The sequence below is a fragment of the Petaurus breviceps genome, unplaced genomic scaffold, assembly GCF_028583685.1.
Source record: "Petaurus breviceps papuanus isolate PSGF00001 unplaced genomic scaffold, PetGlider_PUasm1.0 172, whole genome shotgun sequence".
NCBI classification, from domain to species: Eukaryota; Metazoa; Chordata; class Mammalia; order Diprotodontia; family Petauridae; genus Petaurus; species Petaurus breviceps.
The window spans coordinates 1407572-1428127 of NW_027185755.1; the positions used below are offsets into that span (position 1 = coordinate 1407572).

Below are 20556 nucleotides of genomic sequence, written 5' to 3' on the forward strand. Positions count from 1 at the left end.
ATTATTATTATTACCATTTCACAGTTAAGGAAGAAACCCATGCCTGATCAAGAACAATCTCTATAAAGTTCTCAAAAAGAGATCATTTAGCTATTCCTTAAATACCTCTGGAGATGGGGAGATCATTAGCTCTAGAAGCAAACCATGGAACTCTTAAATAGAAACAAAGACAGACCCAAGGCTAAGAAGCCAAGGCTAGTGTAGGGCTCACCTTGCCCATGCAAGTGTCCTTGACATCCACCCATACAGAGTCAGCCACCAGCTCCTTCTGGCCATTCCTAGTCAGATGGTAATAGGCCACCACTCGGAAGGAGGGGATGTAGTCAGGTGTGAGAGGTAGTGAGAGCACCACCACATCCTGGCCCTGCTGCCGCGGTTGCCGTCCAACTTTCAACACCAGCCCCTTGTTCATGATCTGGGAAGGACACAAATTATGGAGGGGTAGGGCCAACTGACTTTGCTTTTGCAGGGACAGCAGACTGGGGAGTTCTGGGAGGAGGAGCAAGGGAGAGGTGCCCAAGAGGGAACAAGGGTGGGGAACCTAGAGGGAAGAGAATGTGGGAGAGGGAAATCAAAGGAGACTGAGGGAGAAGGACCCAATGAGAAGTAGGGAAAGAGAGGGATTAAAAGAGGAGAGTCTGGACAAATTGAATGGGAGAAGGGGACCAAGGAAAGGAGGATCTGGAAGATGAACAGGGATATTATGATTATGATAATGATAGTAACTTTATATAGTAATTTAAAGTTTGCAAAGCAAGTAAGTATAAGAGGTAGGATTTGAATCCAGGCCTTCCTGATTTCAAACTCGGTCTCCTACCGCCTACACCACACTGTCTTTCATTAGGGATGAAGGGGACTCAATAAGGATCATGGAGACAGAAGCTAGGAGGAGGGGAAAGGATCTGAAGGTCTGGAGGGGAAAGAAGAGGAAAGCAAGAAGAATCAGAGCAAGGGAGACCTGGGAGATGGGGAGAAGAAAAAGAAGAATGGGGTCAGGAATTACCACATAGGTGAAGTAATTGATTTGCTGGTTGATAGTGGGCCCATCTGTTCGTAAGTGGAAGTTGATGTTCAGGTTATCGCCAACCTTGAGTTCCACTGAGGGCACAGACAGGTGCAGGTAATTGTTGGAGCCAGCTACAGGTTGATAGGGCTGAGCTACCATTCTCTGGGATGCCTGGCGATCCCTAAGGAGGCCTTCCTTGTTTGTCCTCACCTGAGGGTAGGAAGGAAATAAAACCTTAGTCCACAGCACACATTTGCTTTGCATGTACAAATGAATTTTTTAGGACCGGATCATTTATAAGCAGGAGAATGGACAGGATAGGATGCCTTCTGGTCAGCACCATCCAGGAAGCCCATAGAAGACTGCGACTTGTCCAGAGTAAGAAAAGGTCTGGGGTGGTGGGGTATTTCAAAATGACAAGAGAAGAGAAAAGTCTGTGTGAAAGAGACACATACACAGAGGCAGAGGTAGAGAGAGACACAGAGAAACGCAGAGAAGGGGTAGGAAGAGAGAAGAGTGAAGGGGGGAGAAAAAGATGGAGGGGAGAAGGGGAAAAGACAGGGAGAGAAAGAGAGAAAGGAGAGATATAGAAGTACAAAGATAAGCAGAAAGAGGAAGGGAGAGAGACAGAGAGAGGGGAAAGATAGAGGGAGAAAAGAATAGAAAGAGGGAGAAAAGTAGAGAGAGAGAAAAGAAATGGAGAGAGGTGGAGGGAAAAGAGAGAGAGGTGGGGGTGTGTGGAGGGAGGAATCAGCTTTTGCTGTCTCTGGAAAACTGCCAGTTGCATTGGAGGGGGGCGGGGGGCGGGGGGAGGGTGTGGCAGAATGGGGTAGGGAGGGAGGGAGAGAGAGGACTATGTAGTATTCCTTATTTACCACTAAGACATATTAGCAACAGGAAGAGCTCTAAGTTATAAGGGTCTGGGTTTCTCCATCTGTAAAATAGGTAGATGTTGAAAAACTATATAGACAACTACCAGAAATATATTAGACTGAAAGCCATTCCCCAAAAGAGAAATTGTCAAATGATATGAACACAGAGTTTTCTGCAAACTATTAGCAACCATATGAAAGAATGATTCAACTCATTAATAATAAGAAATGAAAAAATCAAAAGACCCTGAGTTTTCACCTCCCACCCAGCAAATTGGTAAAGATGGCTACAAATAGAAATAGTCAATGTTGGAAGGGTTATGGAAAGATGAACACACCAATGAATTAATGGAACTGTGATTTAGTATAATCATTTTGGAAAGTACTTTGTAATCATGCAGAGAGTAACTAAAATATGCATATCTTTTGACTCAGAGATCTCATTGCTAGGACTATGCACCAAGGAACTCAACGACAAAAAGGAAGACCAAAATACACCAAAGTATTTATCATAGCATTTTTTAAGGTAGCAAAGAAGTGGATTTCAAAGCCTACTGATTAAGAAATGGCTAAATAGTGGGGCGGCCAGGTGGCGCAGTGAGTAAAGCACTGGCCCCAGAATCAGGAGGACCCGAATTTGGTTCTGGCCTTAGACACTGAACACTCACACAAAAAAACTAGCTGTGTAACCTTGGGCAAGTTACTTAACCCCAATTGCCCTCCAAAAGGAAAAATAAAATGGCTAAATAAATGGTGGTACCTGAATGTAATAGAATATTACTGGCTGTAAGAAAGAATAAATATGGTGAATGCAGAGAAACTTGGGAAGACATTATCTTATGCGAAGTCAAATAAGCAGAATAGGTAAAATATCTACAATGACCATAACAAGCTAAATGGACTCAACAACAACAAAACAATTGAAATTGAATGCTGTGAAATTACAGTGACCAAGCTTGGCCCAAAGGTGATAAGAGAAGACATGTCTCTCTGCAGAAGTGAGCAACCAGGGGTGCAGAACACTGCATATTACATCAGACTTTTTTTTTTTAAACTATGTTGGTTAGCTTTGCTAAAGATTTTCCTGTTCTTCTTTTTAAAAATTCTTTATTATGAGAACTGGCTCTTTGAGAGTGAGTGGGGAGAGGGATGCAGTGGCAAATGGAGGAGATGTAAAAACAAAGGACATCCATAAAAATTTTGAAAAAAACATATATAGACCCCTCTTTTCTCCAAACCATGAACCTTGGTTCTATGTGAGCAAAACCCTCGTTAAGAAAGTAAGAGAAACCTATCATTTCAGGCAAAAGATAAAACCTCAACTGCTTAAACAGACTGTGCCTATATCAAGGAGAGACCCTAATTATCAAAATGACAGAATCTCAACATTGCAAATGACCAAATCCCAGCACTATGTGTGTTCCCAAGATTACTTACCTCGATGTTCAAAGGACCACGGTTATTGGGTGTGTTGATTCTCAACTTGACCAGACCATCTTCTTGAGTCATAGACTGGACATCAAAGTTTGGGACCACCACTGGAATATGAGAGGCTGGGGATCCATCTGGATTAGTCACAAAAACCTAGAAAGGTCAGAGAACAGAGAATATCTGTGAATGACCTCCTGGGGAGCCATTCCTCATCAACCATCCCTTCCTCTAAGCTAAGAAAAGTGACTCTGACTATAACTTCAGTAGAAGGCAGTGAGGCTAGACCTCTCCCCTCCCCCCACCATCAGCCTTGGGACAAGGACCTAGGAAGGAAATGAAAAATGTTCCCTACAGAGAAGGACCTGTGCATTCTAGGGGTCTCACCGTGAGATCAAAAGGCATAGCTGGCTTGAAGTGTTTAGGAGTCTTGGTGAAGTGAATTTGGTAAGGAGATGTCACGATTGGGATCCCAGTGTATTCGGCCTCAACCATGTCACTCCCTGTAGAGAGAAAGGAGATGTGAGACCAGAAGGAAAGAAGGAGGGGGCCCAGAGTCCATATGTATGCTCTAGTGCGCATGCACATACACACACGCACACGTGTACATATACACACGCACACATACAAAATCTCCTCCACCACTCACCACTCTGCAGTATAACTGTGACCGACACATACAAGGACTTTCCCACCAGGTTTTGGCCTGGGAACTGTTTGACCAGAGCATCCCGGGACAGAGCAACATCTCCATTGCCATCTTCAATCTGTGTGTGGTATAGCTCAGTGAGGAATGCTCAGGCTTAACGAAGAGCAGTAGACATGGGCACAAGGAGGGTACAGTGAGGAGGAGAGGGGCTCCATGAAGAGAACAGAAGACCAATGAAAGGGTGTAGGCAACAGTGTGAAGGGGATCACAACTCAGAGAGGGGCATAGTAGAGAGGGGATAGGGTGATCATGGGTGATTTGGGGGCCTAGAGGAATTGGAGCCCAGTAAAGAAAATCAAGTCAGCGAAGGAGGTGGCAGTTAAGTGATGGAACTGTGGCTCAGCATAGGTGAGAGGGCCCCAGTAAAGGGGTGGGAGTCTGGGTTTGGCAGGTCACATACCACAACTCGGGTGAGTGATTCAGGAATGCTACGCTTAGTCCCTTCATCCAGGATTCCAAAGATGGCAAAGGCAGTGCCATCCACCATCTTTCCATATAGGAACCTATGCAGGAATAGGGAGGAAGTAGTTTGGTCTCTTCATCCTTCCCACTGCTTCTAGCAAGAATTGGTCCTTCTCTGGGATTTCCCATCTTCCTTGTGACTCAGAAAGTACCGTCTGGTATCTAGTGGATGAACCCTGATAACCCAGAATTATGCTGAGCCCTCTCAAGATCCTCCTTTACCCTGGTTTCCATAACTTAGCATTCACATGGTTCTCTTCCTCCCTCTCTGACCATTCCTTTGTTGTCTGTTTCATTCTCTTCAATCCTCCTCTTGCCTATTTAACACAAGTCTCCCCCAGTGTCCTAGGACCTCCTCTAATATCTCCACTCCTGACCTTTTTTTCCCTGAGCTCTGGTCCCATATTGCTTGCAAGATGTCTCTACCAGGCTGTCCCCCTGACCTCAAACTCAGCATGTCCCAAACTAAACTCATCATCTTTCCCTAAGCCAGTGCCTTTTCCTACCTTCCTTATTTCTATGGATGGTAGCTCACCCAAGCAAGAACCTTGGTAGTCACCTTTGGTTCTTCCCTCTTCTCTTCTTCATCCACCACATCTAATCAACTGCCAAGTCTTTTCATTCCTACAGGCACAACTCTGACATCCCACTCCTTTCCCCGCCCATTGCCACCACCCACCTTTCATCTGGATTGTCTCTCTGCCTCTAGTCTCTCCCCTTTCCTTCCTTCACTCCAATGCCTGGGTCATCTTCTTAATGCACAGCTATGAGCATGACATTCCCCTCCTCAAATACCTCCAAAGGCTCCCTACTACATTCAGAACAGTCACCTTACACTGTGACTCAAGGTTATTCCACAATCTGGCTTCAACCAACCCTTCCAACCTTATCTCAAACTGCTCTTCATGCACTCTATGTTCTAGTCAAATGAGACAGGTCTTCCTCCCAATCTTGCCTTGCATTTGAATGATTGAGGGTCTTCCACCCTTTAAGGATCATCTCAGGTACTTCCTCTTCCCTGAAGCCTTCCCTGGCTTCCTTCCCCACTCTTCCTAAAACCTCTACAAATGTATCTTTTTTCTGGTTTCTCTTCCAACTTCTATTATAATTATTTGTTCACATGTCATATGCCCTCCAGAGATCATTAAGCTCCTTCGGAAAACAAACTTTGCCATTCCACAGCCCAGAGCCTTGCACAAAGTAAGGGCTTAATCAATATTTGTCTAAGCTGAATTCTGCATACTACATGCTTAGCACTCAGTCCTTCCCCTAGCATGGCCAACCATATCCCTACTCTCCCAAATCTTTTCCTTGGCATGTCTCATTGCCCCTTTCCATCAATCGCTAAATCCTACATAAGCCCCTACCTGGCTGTGATGGAGACACTCAGACCATCAGGATTGTCGATGTAGAAGAATTTTTCCTCTGGGTGCAGCTTTACTTCAAAGCTTGGCAGCACTGGATGGAAATGAGGAAATCATGCTCTGAGTTGTCTAGGTCCAAGTGGGGAGACACTGGGAGCTATTCTGAGGGCTCTGGGTCTGGGAGGAGACACTGGGGCCATTCTTGGGGGTCTGGGTCTAAATGAGCACATATTGGGGCACGTTCTGAAAGTTCTGGGTCTGGGGGGCAGTGGGACACTAGGAGCATTATGAGGGCTATAGATCCTTGGAGAAAGACATTCTGAAGGGTCTGGGTCTAAGTGGGAAGATCATGGAGGACACTCTCAGAGGTCAGAGTCAGAGTGGAAAGATATAGGGAAACATTCTGAGGGGTCTGGATCTGGGGGAGATACTGGGTTATATTCTAAGAGGGCTGGGTATGGAAGGAAGAGCCTGGGACACATTCTGCTATTGTACCCTACAGACAAAGGGTCCTCTTTATCTTTCTCTGCAGCAGAGTTCTCCTACATGTATTTGTCTCCCACCTATTAGAATGTGGGCTCCCAGTGATTAGTTAGAGATCTGAGTCTAAGATAGGGGAGACTAGGGAAAATTCTTAGGGGTCATAGGGATGGGCAACAAGGGGCTATTTAGAGGTTCCTGGGTAAAATACACTGAGTGAAAACCCCTGAAAGGTCTGTGTCAGGGATAAGACAATGGGAAGGGAGTGGAATTCTGAGGGATCCAAGTCTGAGGAGAACCTTGGGGGGGGGGTAACACTGGGGGTCATTGGAGAGACCTAAGGAAAAAGACAGTGAAGGGGATGCTTTAAGAAGTCTAGTTTGGCCTGACTAATGCCTAATGTGAAAGTATTTGCAGATACTAATACTTGATTGTATGCCACCATGGGGAGGGGGAGGGGGGAGGGAGAGAAAATTTGAAACTCAAGGAATTGTGGTAATGAATCTTGTAAGCTAAAAGTAAACAAATTAATAAAGACCAAAAAAAAAGATAATAATTAGATGCAAATTAAAACTACTATTTTGGTTCCACCTTATACCTATCAAGACTGGCAGAAACAACAATGTTGGTGGCTCTATGGCAAAACAGGTATACTTGTGTAATCTGGGTCAAGCTATGAATTGACCTAATCATTCTAGAAAGCACTTTGGAACTTTTATTTTTTGGTTGATATATCACAATACTAATACATATTGAGTTTGCAGTTCATTAGTAAAACGTTACCAAATTCTGTATACTCATTTATAAAGTTATATATTAGGCCCATATGAAGACAAAGGAGGAGGAGGAGGAGGAGGAGGAGGAGGAGGAGGACTATAGGTACAAAAATGCCTTTTTGTAGTAGGCAAAAATTGGAACTTTATGGACTGTCAATTGTAGTATATAAATGTAATGGAATATGATTGTGCCATAGAAAATGATGAAACGGACAATTTCAGAGTAAACTGAGAAGATATTCATTAACTGATGCAGATTGAAGTAAGCAGAACTATGAGAACAATGATAACATTACAAAGAGAAACAACTTTGAAAGATGTGAAAACTCTGATCAATGCAATAATGTATCATGAGTCCAAAAGAATGAAGATAAAGCATACTACTCACAACTGACAGAGAGGTGAGTTAACATGCAGAAGGAGATATAATTTGGTTTGCTAGACTATATACATATGAATTGAGGAATGTGTTTTGTTTTTCTTAATGTATTTAATTGAAGAAAGAGTTGAGAGGACAGATTAATAAAAAAAAACTTGTTGCTTGAAAAACTAAAAAAGTAAAAGTAAAAAAACAAAAACAAAAAAAAGAAGTCTGGTTTGGGGAGCTGGGAGGCACTGGGAAGGCATTCTGATAGGTCTTAATCTGATAGGAATACTGTGGTTAAAACTGGGGGACAGGGGTGGCTAGGTGTCACAGTGAATAGAGCACTGGCCCTGGAGTCAGGAGGACCTGAGTTCAAATCCAACCTCAGACACTTAATACTTACTAGCCATGTGACCTTGGGCAAGTCACTTAACCCCAATTGCCCTGCCTTCCCCCCTCCAAAAAGTAAAAATAAAATAAAATAAAACTAGGGGACATCCAGAAGAACCTGAGGAACTTTCCTGGGGGACCCTGGAAGGAAGGTGTACTGAGGGGAAATCAGAGCCCTTTCAATCTTTAATACCCCCTACCCTCCTTACCATACTCCTTCACTTCAAAGTCAGCAGAGAAGGTTTTATGGGGGGAGTCATCATAATAAGCGATGATTTTCCACTGGCCCAGGCTGGAAAAGGGAAGGAAACAGAAACAAGACTGAGAGCAGTCTAGCCTAGGGGGTGGGAGTGGTATGCCCTAGGGAGCACTCACTATTAAAAGATGATCATAGGATCTGGAGAGGAACTCAGAAATCTAGTACAAACTTCCTCATTTTAATTTGGAGAAACAGAGGCCTAGAGAGATCAAGTGATTTCTCCAAAGTCACAAAGCAAGTCAGTAGCAGAGCCAAGGACTCCATCCCTGATGCTTTGAGTCTGCGGTTCAGGATTTTTTTCACTCCTTCTCCCCCTCCCCAAACTGAAACATCTCAGGAGCAGGTCAGGTGGGACATGGGACAGACCCAAATCAGGGCTCAGAGTGGATCATCAGGAGAAAAGCTGCCCATGTGCCCCTAAAAGGCTTCCCTCTGGGGCTCATCCCCCAAGAAGCACGCGCGCGCGCGCGCGCGCGCACACACACACACACACACACACACACACACACACACAGAGCTGAGTTCAACAAGGATGAAGGTTGGGAGAGAAAATTGGGCCCCCAGCACACACACTTCCCCACCCCCAGGATCTGAGTCAAGCCACCTACTTGACAAGCTCAGGAATACTCCAGGACAGGCTCAGTATGCCATTCTTGTTCTGAGAGGACAGCGGGTCCTTCTTGATGATGACACCATCAGGAGACTGTGGGTGAAGAGTTTAGGTTAAGAGGTGATCCAGCCCTGAGCTCCAGGCCCCCTCTCCACCACCTACATGTGGATGAGTCTTGCATGCTTGTGGTGGCTGTCCAAGCACTGTGGTAGGGAGTGGGCAGGTGGGGTGTCCTATGGATGTATGTTTATATATGTGTGTATGTCCTTGTCTACATGTGCCTGGGTGTCCATGAGGGGCTGTTTGTGTATGTGTGCCATTGTGTGTGGCATGTGTTTGTGCTGACCCCCATTACCTGGATGCTGACAGTCAGAGTTTTGGCCAGAGGCTGAAGCTTGTGGCCCACAGTGAAGATCCGGTAGAGAACTGAAAGGGGAAGGGGAGAGAGACTCATGAGCTCTAGCTGCCTCCTGTCTGTCTGTTTTTCCCTCCCACCCCCACTACACACCAGCATTACCAAAAGAGCCCACAGCCTATAGGGCCGGGGGAGCTGGCCAGTGCTGGTCTTCCCATCTGAGCCTAGCTAGGTGAGAGCTCACTTACCTGTGGAACCAGGTGTGTAGATGGTTTTGTCCGTCTGGATAAACAGGTAGCCACTGTGGAGAGTCACCAGCACCACTTTCTCCACTTTTTCCTTGTCAAACTTGGCCACGATACTGACGAACTTGTGGTCTTTCTTATTCTGGAAGTTCTGGGCTGGGACCTGAAAGGGTGTGGGGATGGGGTAGTGCCCCTCAATGGTCTATCCCCCACCAGCATACCCTCCCCCTTCCCTAGTCTCACCCCTTACTCCCCCCCAAGGGATGCTCTCTGAGCTCAATTCAAGTTCTTCCTCCTCCAGAAAGTAATCCCTGATTCTTGAAATTTGCCAGGATATCAGCTTCCCTTCTGGGCCTAGGAAGGTCAGGCAACTGGGGAACTCCAGTACACAAATCTTTCCTGAGATCTCCTGATCATGGCCCCAGGCTCAACCATACTTGGGGGGATGGGGATGGAAAGGAGCAGGTCCATCTTTGCTTGGCCTTCTACTAGGCAGAGGTTCAGGTCACCAGAGTTGTGAGAAGCCCATGGGGCAGAAATAAATTATTATGGTTGAGATGGTTATTATTAATATAATTATAATTATAGCTCTTTTCTATAGCACTTTAAAATTTACAGCACAGTATGTCCATTGAATTGAACTGAATTTACAGAGTATTTTCCCTGCCAAAATCTCTACGTCATATAAATAGAACAAGTGCTATTAACCATAGTACCGTAAGCCTAGAGATGGAAATGACCCAAGAGGTCATCTAGTGCAACCCCTTCATTTTACGATAAGAAACAGGCCCAAACAGGAGAAAGTGTTTTGGCCTATATGTCTCCTGGAGCCAAGCTGAAAAAGCTTAGATCTTCTTCCAGGTAACAAGCCCTTCCAGCATGTAAAGACAGTAATTTTTTCACACCCTATCTTTTCTTCTCTGGGCTAAAAACATCTCCAGTTCCTTCAAAGGATCCTCTCATGTGGCCTGAGTACCAGGCTCTCCTTCACCATCCTGAATAATTGAATGCCTTCCTCCAGACTGAATATTGATTCTGAATGACAGAGCCAGAAATCAAAAAAAATCTTGACTGGTACAAACATTGGGCTAACTTTAATTAGATGAAATCTAATAGGAATAAATGTAAACTCTTAGACAGGTATTGTGCTGTAGATAGCAGAGAAAAAGCTGGCCAGGAAGAAAGTCTGGAAGATCTGTATTCAAATTCTGCCTCTGACACATATTGGCTGTGTGACCCTGGGCAAATCCAGGGGTGTGCTGAAGCCAGCTCTGAATATTTATACCTTGGGTTTCAGGGCTTGCTTTATTGGAGTTTTTTGGTTGTCAGGACTTAAGAAAGTTGGGGCAGTTAAGTGGTTCAGTGGATAGAGCTCCAGGTCTGAAGTTATCTTCCTGAGTTCAAATCTAGCTTCGAACACTTACTAACTGTGTGATCTTGGGCAAGTCACTTATCCCTGTTTGCCTCACTTTCCTCATCTGTAAAATGAGCCGGAGAAGGAAAAGGCAAACCACTCTAGCATCTCTGTCAAGAAAACCCCAAATGGGGTCACAAAGAGTCAGATATGACTGAAAGCCACTCAACAACAACAAAAACTTAAGAAAGTGGGGCAACTAGGTGGCACAGTGAATAGAGCACTGGCCCTGGAGTCAGGAGGACCTGAGTTCAAATCTGACCTCACACACAACACAAAACTAACCGTGTGACCTTGGGGAAATAACTTAACCCCAATTGCCCTACCTTCTCCCCTCCAAAAAGCAAAAAAAAAACAAAAACAAAAAACCTTAAGAAAGTGATGGAGAATATAGTAATAATTCAAATTAAATTTAAAAGTATGTCCTGCTTATATTTGGGGTGATTGTTAAACATTTACCAGCACACCTCTCCAAGTCCCTTAACCTCTTCATACCTTAAGGCAACTCCTTAAACTCTTTTAATTCTTTTTTTTTTTTTAAAGCAATTGGGGTTAAGTAACTTGCTCAAGGTTACACAGCCAGTTGGCCAGTTGGCCAGTTATTTCTGCGTGTGGTGCTAAGTATCAGAGCCCAGATTCTATTATAGGTCATCCCAACTCTGGGGCCGCTGCTCTTATGAGCCACCTGGCCGCCCCTAACTCTTTAATTCTTTAAATTTCTTTTCTAAGTTAAATTAAATGAAAAATTCTTTAAAACTCTTAAGTTACTAATGAGTAGAAGGAACAAGCTGAGAGGTAGAGGAAGTTTCCCCACCTAAGTTGCCCACACTGAACAAATTACCCATCTAGACCAAGGGTGAGTAAACTATGGCCTTGAGGCCACATGTGGCCTTCTAGGTCCTTGGGTGAAGCATTTTGACTGAGTCCAAGTTTTACAGAACAAACCTTTTTATTAAAGGTATTTGTTCTGTGAAGTTTGGATTCAGTCAAAGGGCTGCACTTGAGGACCTAGAGGGCCACACGTGGCCTTAAGACCAAAGGTTTCCCACCCCTGATCTAGACCAATTCAATTCAAATATAGAGTCTTACACTTATGCTCCAAAAAACCCACTTTACAAATACAAGACAGGGTAATTGAATTTGCCTGGAAAAATCTGGGAGCTTTAATGGACCACAAGCAAAGTCTGAGTAAATAGTGTGATTGTGGCAGCTAGAAAAGTAATCTTTGGCCGTATTGACAAGCTTAGTGTCCAAGACCAGGGAAGCATTTGCCCTGCTCGCCTCTGCCCTGGTTAGAGACCACACGTGGAGTATTGTATTTAATTCTGAGTGCCATGTTTTAGAAAGACTTTAAGAAGCTGGAGAACATTCAGAAAAAGGCAAACAAGATAAGGAGAAAGCTTTTTATTGTTTAGTTGTTTCAGTTGAGTCTGACTCTGTCTACTGAATCACCTAGCTGCCCCCACTTTCTTAAATCCTGACAACCAAAAAAACTCCGATAAACCAAGCCCTGAAATCCAAATACTCAGAGCTGGTTTAGGGTGAAGTGACTTGCTCAAGGTCACAAAGTGAGTTAAATGTCTGAGGCTGGATTTGAACTCAGGAAGCTGAACCTTCCTTCCTCCTGGCACTCTCCTAGCTGCCTTGAAAAAGCTTTAAGACCACGCATTATCGCATTAGGGTTGTTTGAAAAATAAGTGTTAAGTCTTAAGATGAAAACTTAGTGGTGGTTGTTTTTAAGTGTTTGAAGAGATGAGATGTTAAGGAGGTGGCCTCAAGAAGGTAGAATTAGAATCAACAGGTGGAAGTTGCAAAGAAACAAATTTAGACTCAACTTAAGAAAAAACATCCTAACAATGAGAGCTGTCCCAAAGGAAAATGGGCTTCCTTGTGAGGAGGCGAGGATCCCCCCTCCCTGAGATTTGTGAGAAAGCTCTGAATGAATGGCCATTTGTCAGCTAGGGTGGAGAAGGGACTCTGGTTCAGGTGGAGTGGGGAGGCCCCTTCCAACTCTGAGCTGCTGCATTTTACAAAATACACAGATCTTTCTTAGAAGAACTGCTGGCTAGCCATGCCTCTTTCAGACTGAACTGGGGTTTTTTGCTTGTCTGTTTTTTTTTAACCCAAGCACAGGACTTCATGTTTATTCCTAATAATTTTTTTTCTACTGGACTCGGTTCAATAATCTAGTCTGCCAAGAGATCTTCAGAGCCCAATTGCCATCCAATGTATTAGCTATCCCTCTCAGCTTTGTGTCATCTGCAGATCGGATGAGCTTGGCATCTATGGCTTAAAGGCATCTGATGGGGGTTGGAAGGTACTGGAAGTCCCAGAGGGGTAGAATGGTATAGTGGAAACAGGAACTGAACTTTACACAAAAAATTTAGAGTTAAGTTTCATCTCTGCCCCCTTAATACCTGCATGCATTTGGGCAGAGCACTTTTTTGGCCTCTGTTTCTTACCTGTTAAACTGCTTAGCAGTGCACCTGAAGGTTTGCAAAGCCTTTTACATGTTGTCACTGGAACTCACAGCAGCCCCATGAGGTTGGTATTTTACAGGTAAAGAAACAGATTAAGTACCTTGCCCAGGATTCACACAGCTAGCAAGAAACTGAGGCAGGATTCAAATTCAGGTCTTCCTGGCTACAAGTCCAGGACTCTAGCCCCTGTATCACCTAGCTGCCCTATGAGGAAGGGCTTGGCCTAGATAATCAGTAAGACCCTTCTAATCTTGAAATTTTATCATTCTGATAGTGGGTAATGTCTGGGGCGGTCAGAGCAGACTTTGTGTAGGCTTTATGTATAGGAATAGGACAGTTGGACAAATTGACCAGAGGGTCAAGGTGACTCATAGGGAACCGTTTACTCACCTTAACAGTGATGGTACCCAGGTAATTATTGGCATTGTTCAGTGTGATCTTCTCCGAATAAAGGACTTGCTTCTTTTGAGGGAAGTCGTGAATGGAGACCTCAACAGGCACATCACCGGCTGCTTCATGGGCTTCCAGGACCAGCTGCTCCTCACTTTCCAGTCTCAAGACATTGGGAGTGAGCAGGATGTAGCTGACGGGGTTTGGGTAGGTGGGAGAAGAAGTCATTTCTAGCCCTAGACAGCCAGTGCCCACTGAGCTCCTGCACCTCAGAGCTGAGGTAGTCCCACCCAAGAAAGCAGGCATTAGCTGACAGCTCTCCTGGAGAAGGCTCCCGAGACCTCATTAATGTTCGGCTCCAATATCTATGTTCTTGGTACTGCTCTGCTCTATCCTTTGTCCCTGGGATCCTGGTACAGTCTGATGCCATTCTCTCAGTCCCTTCCACTTCCTCAGAGCTAGCTGCACCAAAACCTGATTCTATCCATATTCCATATCCAAGAATGTCTAGATTTTCCTTAACTGGCAACTGAGCTTGGCCAGAAATATCAACCAAATCTCTTTACTTTTTTCTGACCCAGGGCAAATAATCCCTGGATCCCACAGATCCCCCAACTCCCACATATATAACCTACATCCTATGAATGTCCTCAAATCCCATAGACATCTGGGTCCCACAGATGTCTCCTAGATCCTCCAGCTGTCTCCAGAGTTCTAGGCTCACTCATCATGTCTGTGGTTGCCCAAATTCCATAGATATCACATGCCTTCCAGTCTTGAAGGTCCAGGAATTCCTAACCTGGATTCCAGGAACTCATTAAAAAAAAATATTTTGATAACTACATTGCAATCTAATTGGTTTCCTTTGTAATCAAATGCATTTAATTTTTGCACTTAAAATATTATTCTGAGAAGGGATCTATAGGCTTCATGATACTTCCAAATGAATCCATGACAAAAAAGGTAAAGAACCTCTAATCCAAGGGTGGGGAATCTGTGGCCTTGAGGCCACATATGGCCCTCTAGGTCCTCAAGTGCAGCCCTTTGACTGAAACTTCGAGGTTTGGACTTCTTCAAATAACTGCACTTGAGGACCTAGAGGGTGACATGCAGCCTTGAGGTTCCCCACCCCTGTTAGCATTCCTCAATCCCATAGCTATCCTTGGGTCCCAGGTCCCTCTAGCTCAATGCACAAAATCCCTACAAATCTAGGGCCCCCCAGGGGAGGAAGTTGGGAGGAAGGTTCCCCACTACTCACAGTGGATCCCCTTGAGCCAGGGTCACCCAGCTCAGAGCCAGCAGGACAGCCAGTGGTCCCATGGCTCTAGACTGGAACAGAGAGAGGCAGGACAAGCAGAATCAGCTGGGAAAGAGGAGAAAGAGGGAGAGGGAAGGGAGTGAGCCGAACCCTGGAGGTGGCTTCTTATCCTGGGGCCCAGAGACTGCCCCCCAAACCCTCCCCTGAGAGGGGCGGGCCTGGGGATTTCTCAATCTGGGATAGTCCCTATTGAGCCAAGGGGAGGGCCGGAACTCTTTGTTTCCTTCTTCATTTGTCTGGGTTTTAACTCTTCTGAGGGGTTCAAGGCCAGGACAGGAAGGACAGAGGATGAACTAGCCTGAACATCTGCCTTAATTATTCCACACATCTGTATTAACGAGCCAACACAAGAGTGCTAAGAAGTCCACAAGGCTAATATTAATGCAACCATCTAACTGCATTAATAGGCCTATTTAACAGATCAGAAAAGGAACAGTCAAGGAAGGGAAGGAAATTACTGACCCGGTAGCACATAGTTAAATTTGGACCTGGGACCAGACTGCCAACCCAGCTTTTTCCCACTGTATATACCCAGTGGCCTCACTGTAGTGGAATGAACCCAGATCAAAATGAGGGGACTTTAAAATGAGGAATTTAGATAAAATGATCCCTAAGACTCCTTCAAGTTTGGACCTTTAGAATGCTTACATAGGTTGTGGCTGGGATTTGGAATTGTAACCTAACTCTAGGTTAAGAGAAGTAGCAGAAAAGTACTCCTGGTGAAAACCACACCACTTTCTACAGCCTCATTTCCTTGTTGTCTTTCCTACTGGCTCTCCTCTCTCTCTCTCTCTCTCCTCTCTCTCTCTCTCTCTCTCTCTCTCTCTCTCTCCCTCTCTCTCTCTGTCTCTCGGAAATCCAGGGTTAAGTGACTTGCCCACGGTCACACAGCTAGTAGGTACCTGAGATAGAATTTGAACTGAGGTCCCCCTGACTACAGGGACAGTGCTCTATCCATTGTGCCACCTAGTAACTGACCGCCTCCCCACCTTATCCCAACACTGGCAAAAATCCTCTTCAAGGCCCCTGAAATGGAAAATATTGTGGGGGAGAAGAGAAGGAAGAGGGCCTCTCATGTGCTGGACACATGTCAGCCTGCTCTGGAATCACCAGGAATCTATTCCCAGTGGCTACATTATGATGCTAGGATGGATGCCTTGGGTCCCCAAGTATCCCTGCACAAACCCAGGTCTTGTTTTCACTTGGAATGGAGGTGGAGGAGATGGGAAGGGGGGGAGGGAGGGGCACCGTCAAAGTTTAATGCAATTGCTTCCTTCAAGGCTCCACCCAAGTCCTATCCTCCTCCTCCTCTTAGCTGCTGTCTCCCTCTCCTCCTCTACTCACTTTCTTCACACTTTGCATTTATTTATCTGTTTATATGTTGTTCTCTATCCCCCCCCCCCCCACAAATGTAAGCTCAGTGAGGGCAGGCACTGTATAGTTTTTGTATCCTGGGCACCTAGCCTAGTGTTTGGCTTGTAGTAGATGCTTAAAACATGGTTATTGAATGGAATAGCATGGAATGAATTGGAGCACGTAGCAGCCCCTCCCTCTCCAATATTTATATCTTCACTGCACCTGTTTGGTACAAACTTCTTCAATCCTTGGAGTGGGTGATGCACAGAAAGAGTCATTCATTTGCCCAGGGACACACAGTAACCAATGCACAAGGGTCCCAATTCCCAGAACCGAAAAGCCCAGCCCTGCCTCCCTGACCCCTGCTCAAGGGGAAGGCTGGCTTAGTTTCCCGGTAAGCCCCTCCCCTTTCTTGGCACTGATTTAGGCTGGCAGCAGAATAGAAAGATTAGGAGAAAACAGGCCTGACCTCCCTTCCACGTATTACAACACGGTGCCTTTGAGGGGAAAGGAAAGTCAGAGCTCCAGTTGACCATCAGAGCAGGGAGGGCACTTAGAGATCCTTTGGTATGTTAGAAAACAGGGACCCAGGAAGATGAAGGCGCTTGCTTGCAGTCATTTGGCAAATCAGATCTGATTCCTAAGCCCAGGGTTCCTTATATTGCAATGAACGCTCTCAAGAGTTCAGGGAGAGGGGAGAGGTGTGAGGGAATGAGGGAGGAGAGTTCACCCTGGGGAAGAGAAACAGCAGGAAAAAAGATTCCCACAAAGCCCCTCCTTCCATTCTTCCTTCAAGATTTTTCCTTGCTCTTCTCCTCACTTCCCAGATTTCTGGGTTTCAACCCTTCCATGGCTCAGCCTGCTCCCCTACACTATGGACTGCCACAAGTGTGAAAGTGATAAGCGGGAACTTCAGAAGGCCCAATGTGGAGAAACCACTCGGTCACTGGCTCCAGCTCCAGCTCTCAACTGCTAGAGAGAATTCACACCCCAATCATTTTATAGGTTCAATAGACTGAAGCCAAGAGACAGGAAGGGATTTGCCCCAAATCATCTAGGAAACGCTCGTGTTTTCTGGTTGTCCCTGGGGTCCTTGGCTGCTGACTGGTGGGACTGGAATCAGAATTAGGAAGAGAGGGAAGAAGGTCAAACTTTGGCAGGGACTTTCCAGTATTAGGAAGGGTGGGATGAATGACTAGGATAAGGATTCTTGGGGAAGGGGGAGAGGACAATTAAAGGACCTCCTGCCCAAGGTCAGGAATGAACCAGTTAGGACCCACGAGGAACCAAAGGAGGAGCTGGGGAGTCAGGGTCCAGGGTTCAGCCTCAAGGACACTGTACAAGGGTCCATCTGAGCTTTGACCACTCCTCCCACATGGACACATTCCCGTCAATAAGCAAATGCCATCCTCTGGAAAGCAGCGGGAAAGTCTGGATCAATATGTACTGTCCTCCCTGCCTATGGGAAGATAACGTCAACACTTGCCCATGGGGGCTCCCTCTTACAACACTCATCTCCCCTGAGTTTGATCAGTTTTCAGTACACCTTGGCTCTGCCTTCCTCCACTCTACCCCGCTCCTCAATTCCCAGTTGCTGGGGCTCTGGGCCAACCTAAGCCACGCTTATCTTTTCAGATCCAGCCTGTGCCATCTCTGTGGAGCCTCCCCTGGACTAGAGACCCCACCCTTCACCTCCCAGAGGAGGGGAAAAGGCTGGCAGTGGAGGTATGAGAAATTTGGGAAAACCAAGTGTCAGAATGTGTAGCTGAAAGGCAAAGGGAACAAATATATATTAAGCACATACTATTTACTGGACATTGTACTAAACGCTTCCCGAATATTATGTCATTTTATCCTCACAACAACCCTGGAAATTAAGTGCTATTATGATCCCCATCTTATAGCTGAGGAAACTGAAGCACACAGAGGTTAAATGACTTGCCCAGGGTCATACAGCTAGTCAGTATCTTTAGATCTTTGTGGATGGCTTCAGGTCCAGCACACTATCAATGCACCACCTAGATGTCATCTAGTTCCATCTTCCTCACCTCCCCCCTCATTTTACAAAGAAGGAAACAGGCTCAGAGAGAGGGATGACCTGCTCTAAGTCATGCAGAGTAGCAGAACCAAACATTCTTGGAATTTGAAGGGGCCATCTTGGACCAACCCACACTGAAGCCAGAATTCACTCTGTTGTACACCTGACACCCAGTCTCTGATTCTAGGTGCTGTTCATTCTACCTCGCTATAGCTCTAATTGTTAGGACTTTTTTTTTTTTACATCAGAGCCAGAATTTAATTTCAAATCCAGACATGTGGCCACTATCTCAAAATGTTGGTTACTATTGTCTCCCATGAAAAGGGAGGAGGAGAAAGAGGGAGACTTGCTTGGGGTGAGCTCTTCCTCCCCACATCCATGTTGTTTGGAACCTTATCCAGGAAGGAATATGTCCAGAACCAACCAGGCTCCTTCCCCAATTAGTTCTCTAAGCACACTAAAGGCTTCATGGATCTTCTCCACCCCAGCTCCCTGAATTTTGATTATTCATTAACTCCCTGATGTCCTTGACCCAGTTAGAAAGCTCACAGCTTTAGTGGGAAGGGTTCCCACTTTGTCCTTCTTCCACCTGATGTGCCAGACAAAGGTCTCTGCTTCTTCTAAAAGAGCCATACCTAGAAAGAGTATAAGGTCTTTATGCTAAAAGGGCATGGCAGCGCTCACTCTCCCCGTGAGAGATCACTAAGGATATCCGCTAAGCCAGGGGCAGTAAAGCAGTGCCCAGAAGAACTGCATCTAACGAACCCTGCAAATACACATAGCCAAGTAGTGTCCGTGAGGGATGGGGGAGGGAGAGAAAGAAGGCCTTTCAGCATCAGGTATGAATTATCCCTCTAGATGTGTTCCTGGAATGTTTGCCTCTACATGTGTGTCTTTTCAGGTGAGAGAAGGAGCCAAATATTCCTCTGATGTCTCACTTCGTGCCTTCTCTCTCCTGATAGGTACAGCATGGCCCCTGAAGGGACCTGCCAAAGTGTCTCCAATCCATTCAGAAAGGCCACCACTTTCTGTGGCTACCTCAGACTCTTCAGCTGGGAGAAGAGCCAAACCTTCCCCTGTCCTGCCTTTAATATCCTGATGGGTTCAGGGAAGGTGGAAAGAGGACTGGCCACAAGGCTTCCATCTGTGACAGAACAAAGGGATTTCTACCTGCTGCCACCAACCTAGTCTCCCAGCAAGGACGTGGGAGATCTCAGGTACAAAGAGTGCAACCTTCCCTTTGACCTCAGACCATCTGTCTCCTGAGGTAAGAGGAAAGTTGGTGGGGAACAGGACTTATTTCTCCTTTTGTGCAAGTTTGATTTCTATCCCCTATAGTACCCTTTTCCTGCCTGATCTCCACCCTTTGGAGGTGAAAGAACTAGTGAAGCAGAGCCACTCTCTCCTCCTCTCCCCATCTTGAATCTTTGGTGAACCAGTTCAATTCTACACTGTCCTCTTCTCTTCAGTTCCTAGCCCCCCTTATCATTTTGCTAATTGCGCCCTGCCTAGCTTCAACTTTGGATCACTCCCCCATTCATTGCCTTCTCCCCTACACAGGTGCTGCTGAATGAAGTATAGAAAGTCATGCAACCATTCTGAAAAATTTATAGTGAATAACCTCAACTGGGCCCTCACTGCTGCTAGGCAATCCTACCATACTATACCTCCCTCATCAACTCATTATCACACTCACCAGGGCAGCTCTTTCAAACTTTGTCATCCCTCCTCAAGCCTCCTATGGCTCCGCCTCCCTCTACTCTTTCAGCTGAGAACCTTGCTGCATATTTTGCTGAAAAAATTGAGGCCATTCACCATGAATTCCCTCTTCTCTCCATCTCCTCTCACTTAGGAGCCTTCTGCCACTCTCTCCTTCACCTTGTCTCACATGATGAAGTGGCCTTATCCCTTTCCAATCCTCTACTTATTCAAATGATCCCATTCCACTGCGTCTCCTCCAACACGTTGCCCCCTCTGTCACCCTCACTCTATTACTTATTTTCAGTCTCTCCCTGCCTACTCGCTTATTCCCTGTAGCCTACAGACTTATCAACGTTTCCCCTTACTTGATCCTTCCATTCCTGCTAACTATTGTCCTCTATGTCTTCTGCCTTTATAGCTGAAGTCCTCAAAAAAACCATCTACAATAGGTGTAGACTTCACTTCTTCTGTCCCTCTATTCTTAACTCTATTCCCTGTGCCACAAAGTAGAAAAAGCTTGGCATTCTTATAAAAAGCAG

At 45.6% G+C, this 20556-nt stretch overlaps 1 protein-coding gene across 1 annotated transcript in view; it reads right to left on the minus strand.

The window, feature by feature from the left end:
* C3 (complement C3) overlaps window positions 1–15022 on the minus strand; it is a 36907-nt gene extending 21885 nt beyond the window's left edge. The window contains exons 1-13 of the mRNA XM_069082892.1: window positions 14863–15022; window positions 13605–13797; window positions 9324–9483; window positions 9076–9146; window positions 8719–8813; window positions 8061–8143; window positions 5845–5935; window positions 4416–4518; window positions 3956–4073; window positions 3694–3809; window positions 3316–3462; window positions 1004–1216; window positions 212–415 (exon numbers count right to left, since the gene is read on the minus strand). Of these exons, the coding sequence (XP_068938993.1) occupies window positions 212–415; window positions 1004–1216; window positions 3316–3462; window positions 3694–3809; window positions 3956–4073; window positions 4416–4518; window positions 5845–5935; window positions 8061–8143; window positions 8719–8813; window positions 9076–9146; window positions 9324–9483; window positions 13605–13797; window positions 14863–14924 (1656 nt within the window). The 5' untranslated portion in view covers window positions 14925–15022. The remainder of the gene's footprint in view (window positions 1–211; window positions 416–1003; window positions 1217–3315; window positions 3463–3693; window positions 3810–3955; window positions 4074–4415; window positions 4519–5844; window positions 5936–8060; window positions 8144–8718; window positions 8814–9075; window positions 9147–9323; window positions 9484–13604; window positions 13798–14862) is intronic.
* Between the last annotated feature and the right edge of the window lie 5534 nt (window positions 15023–20556).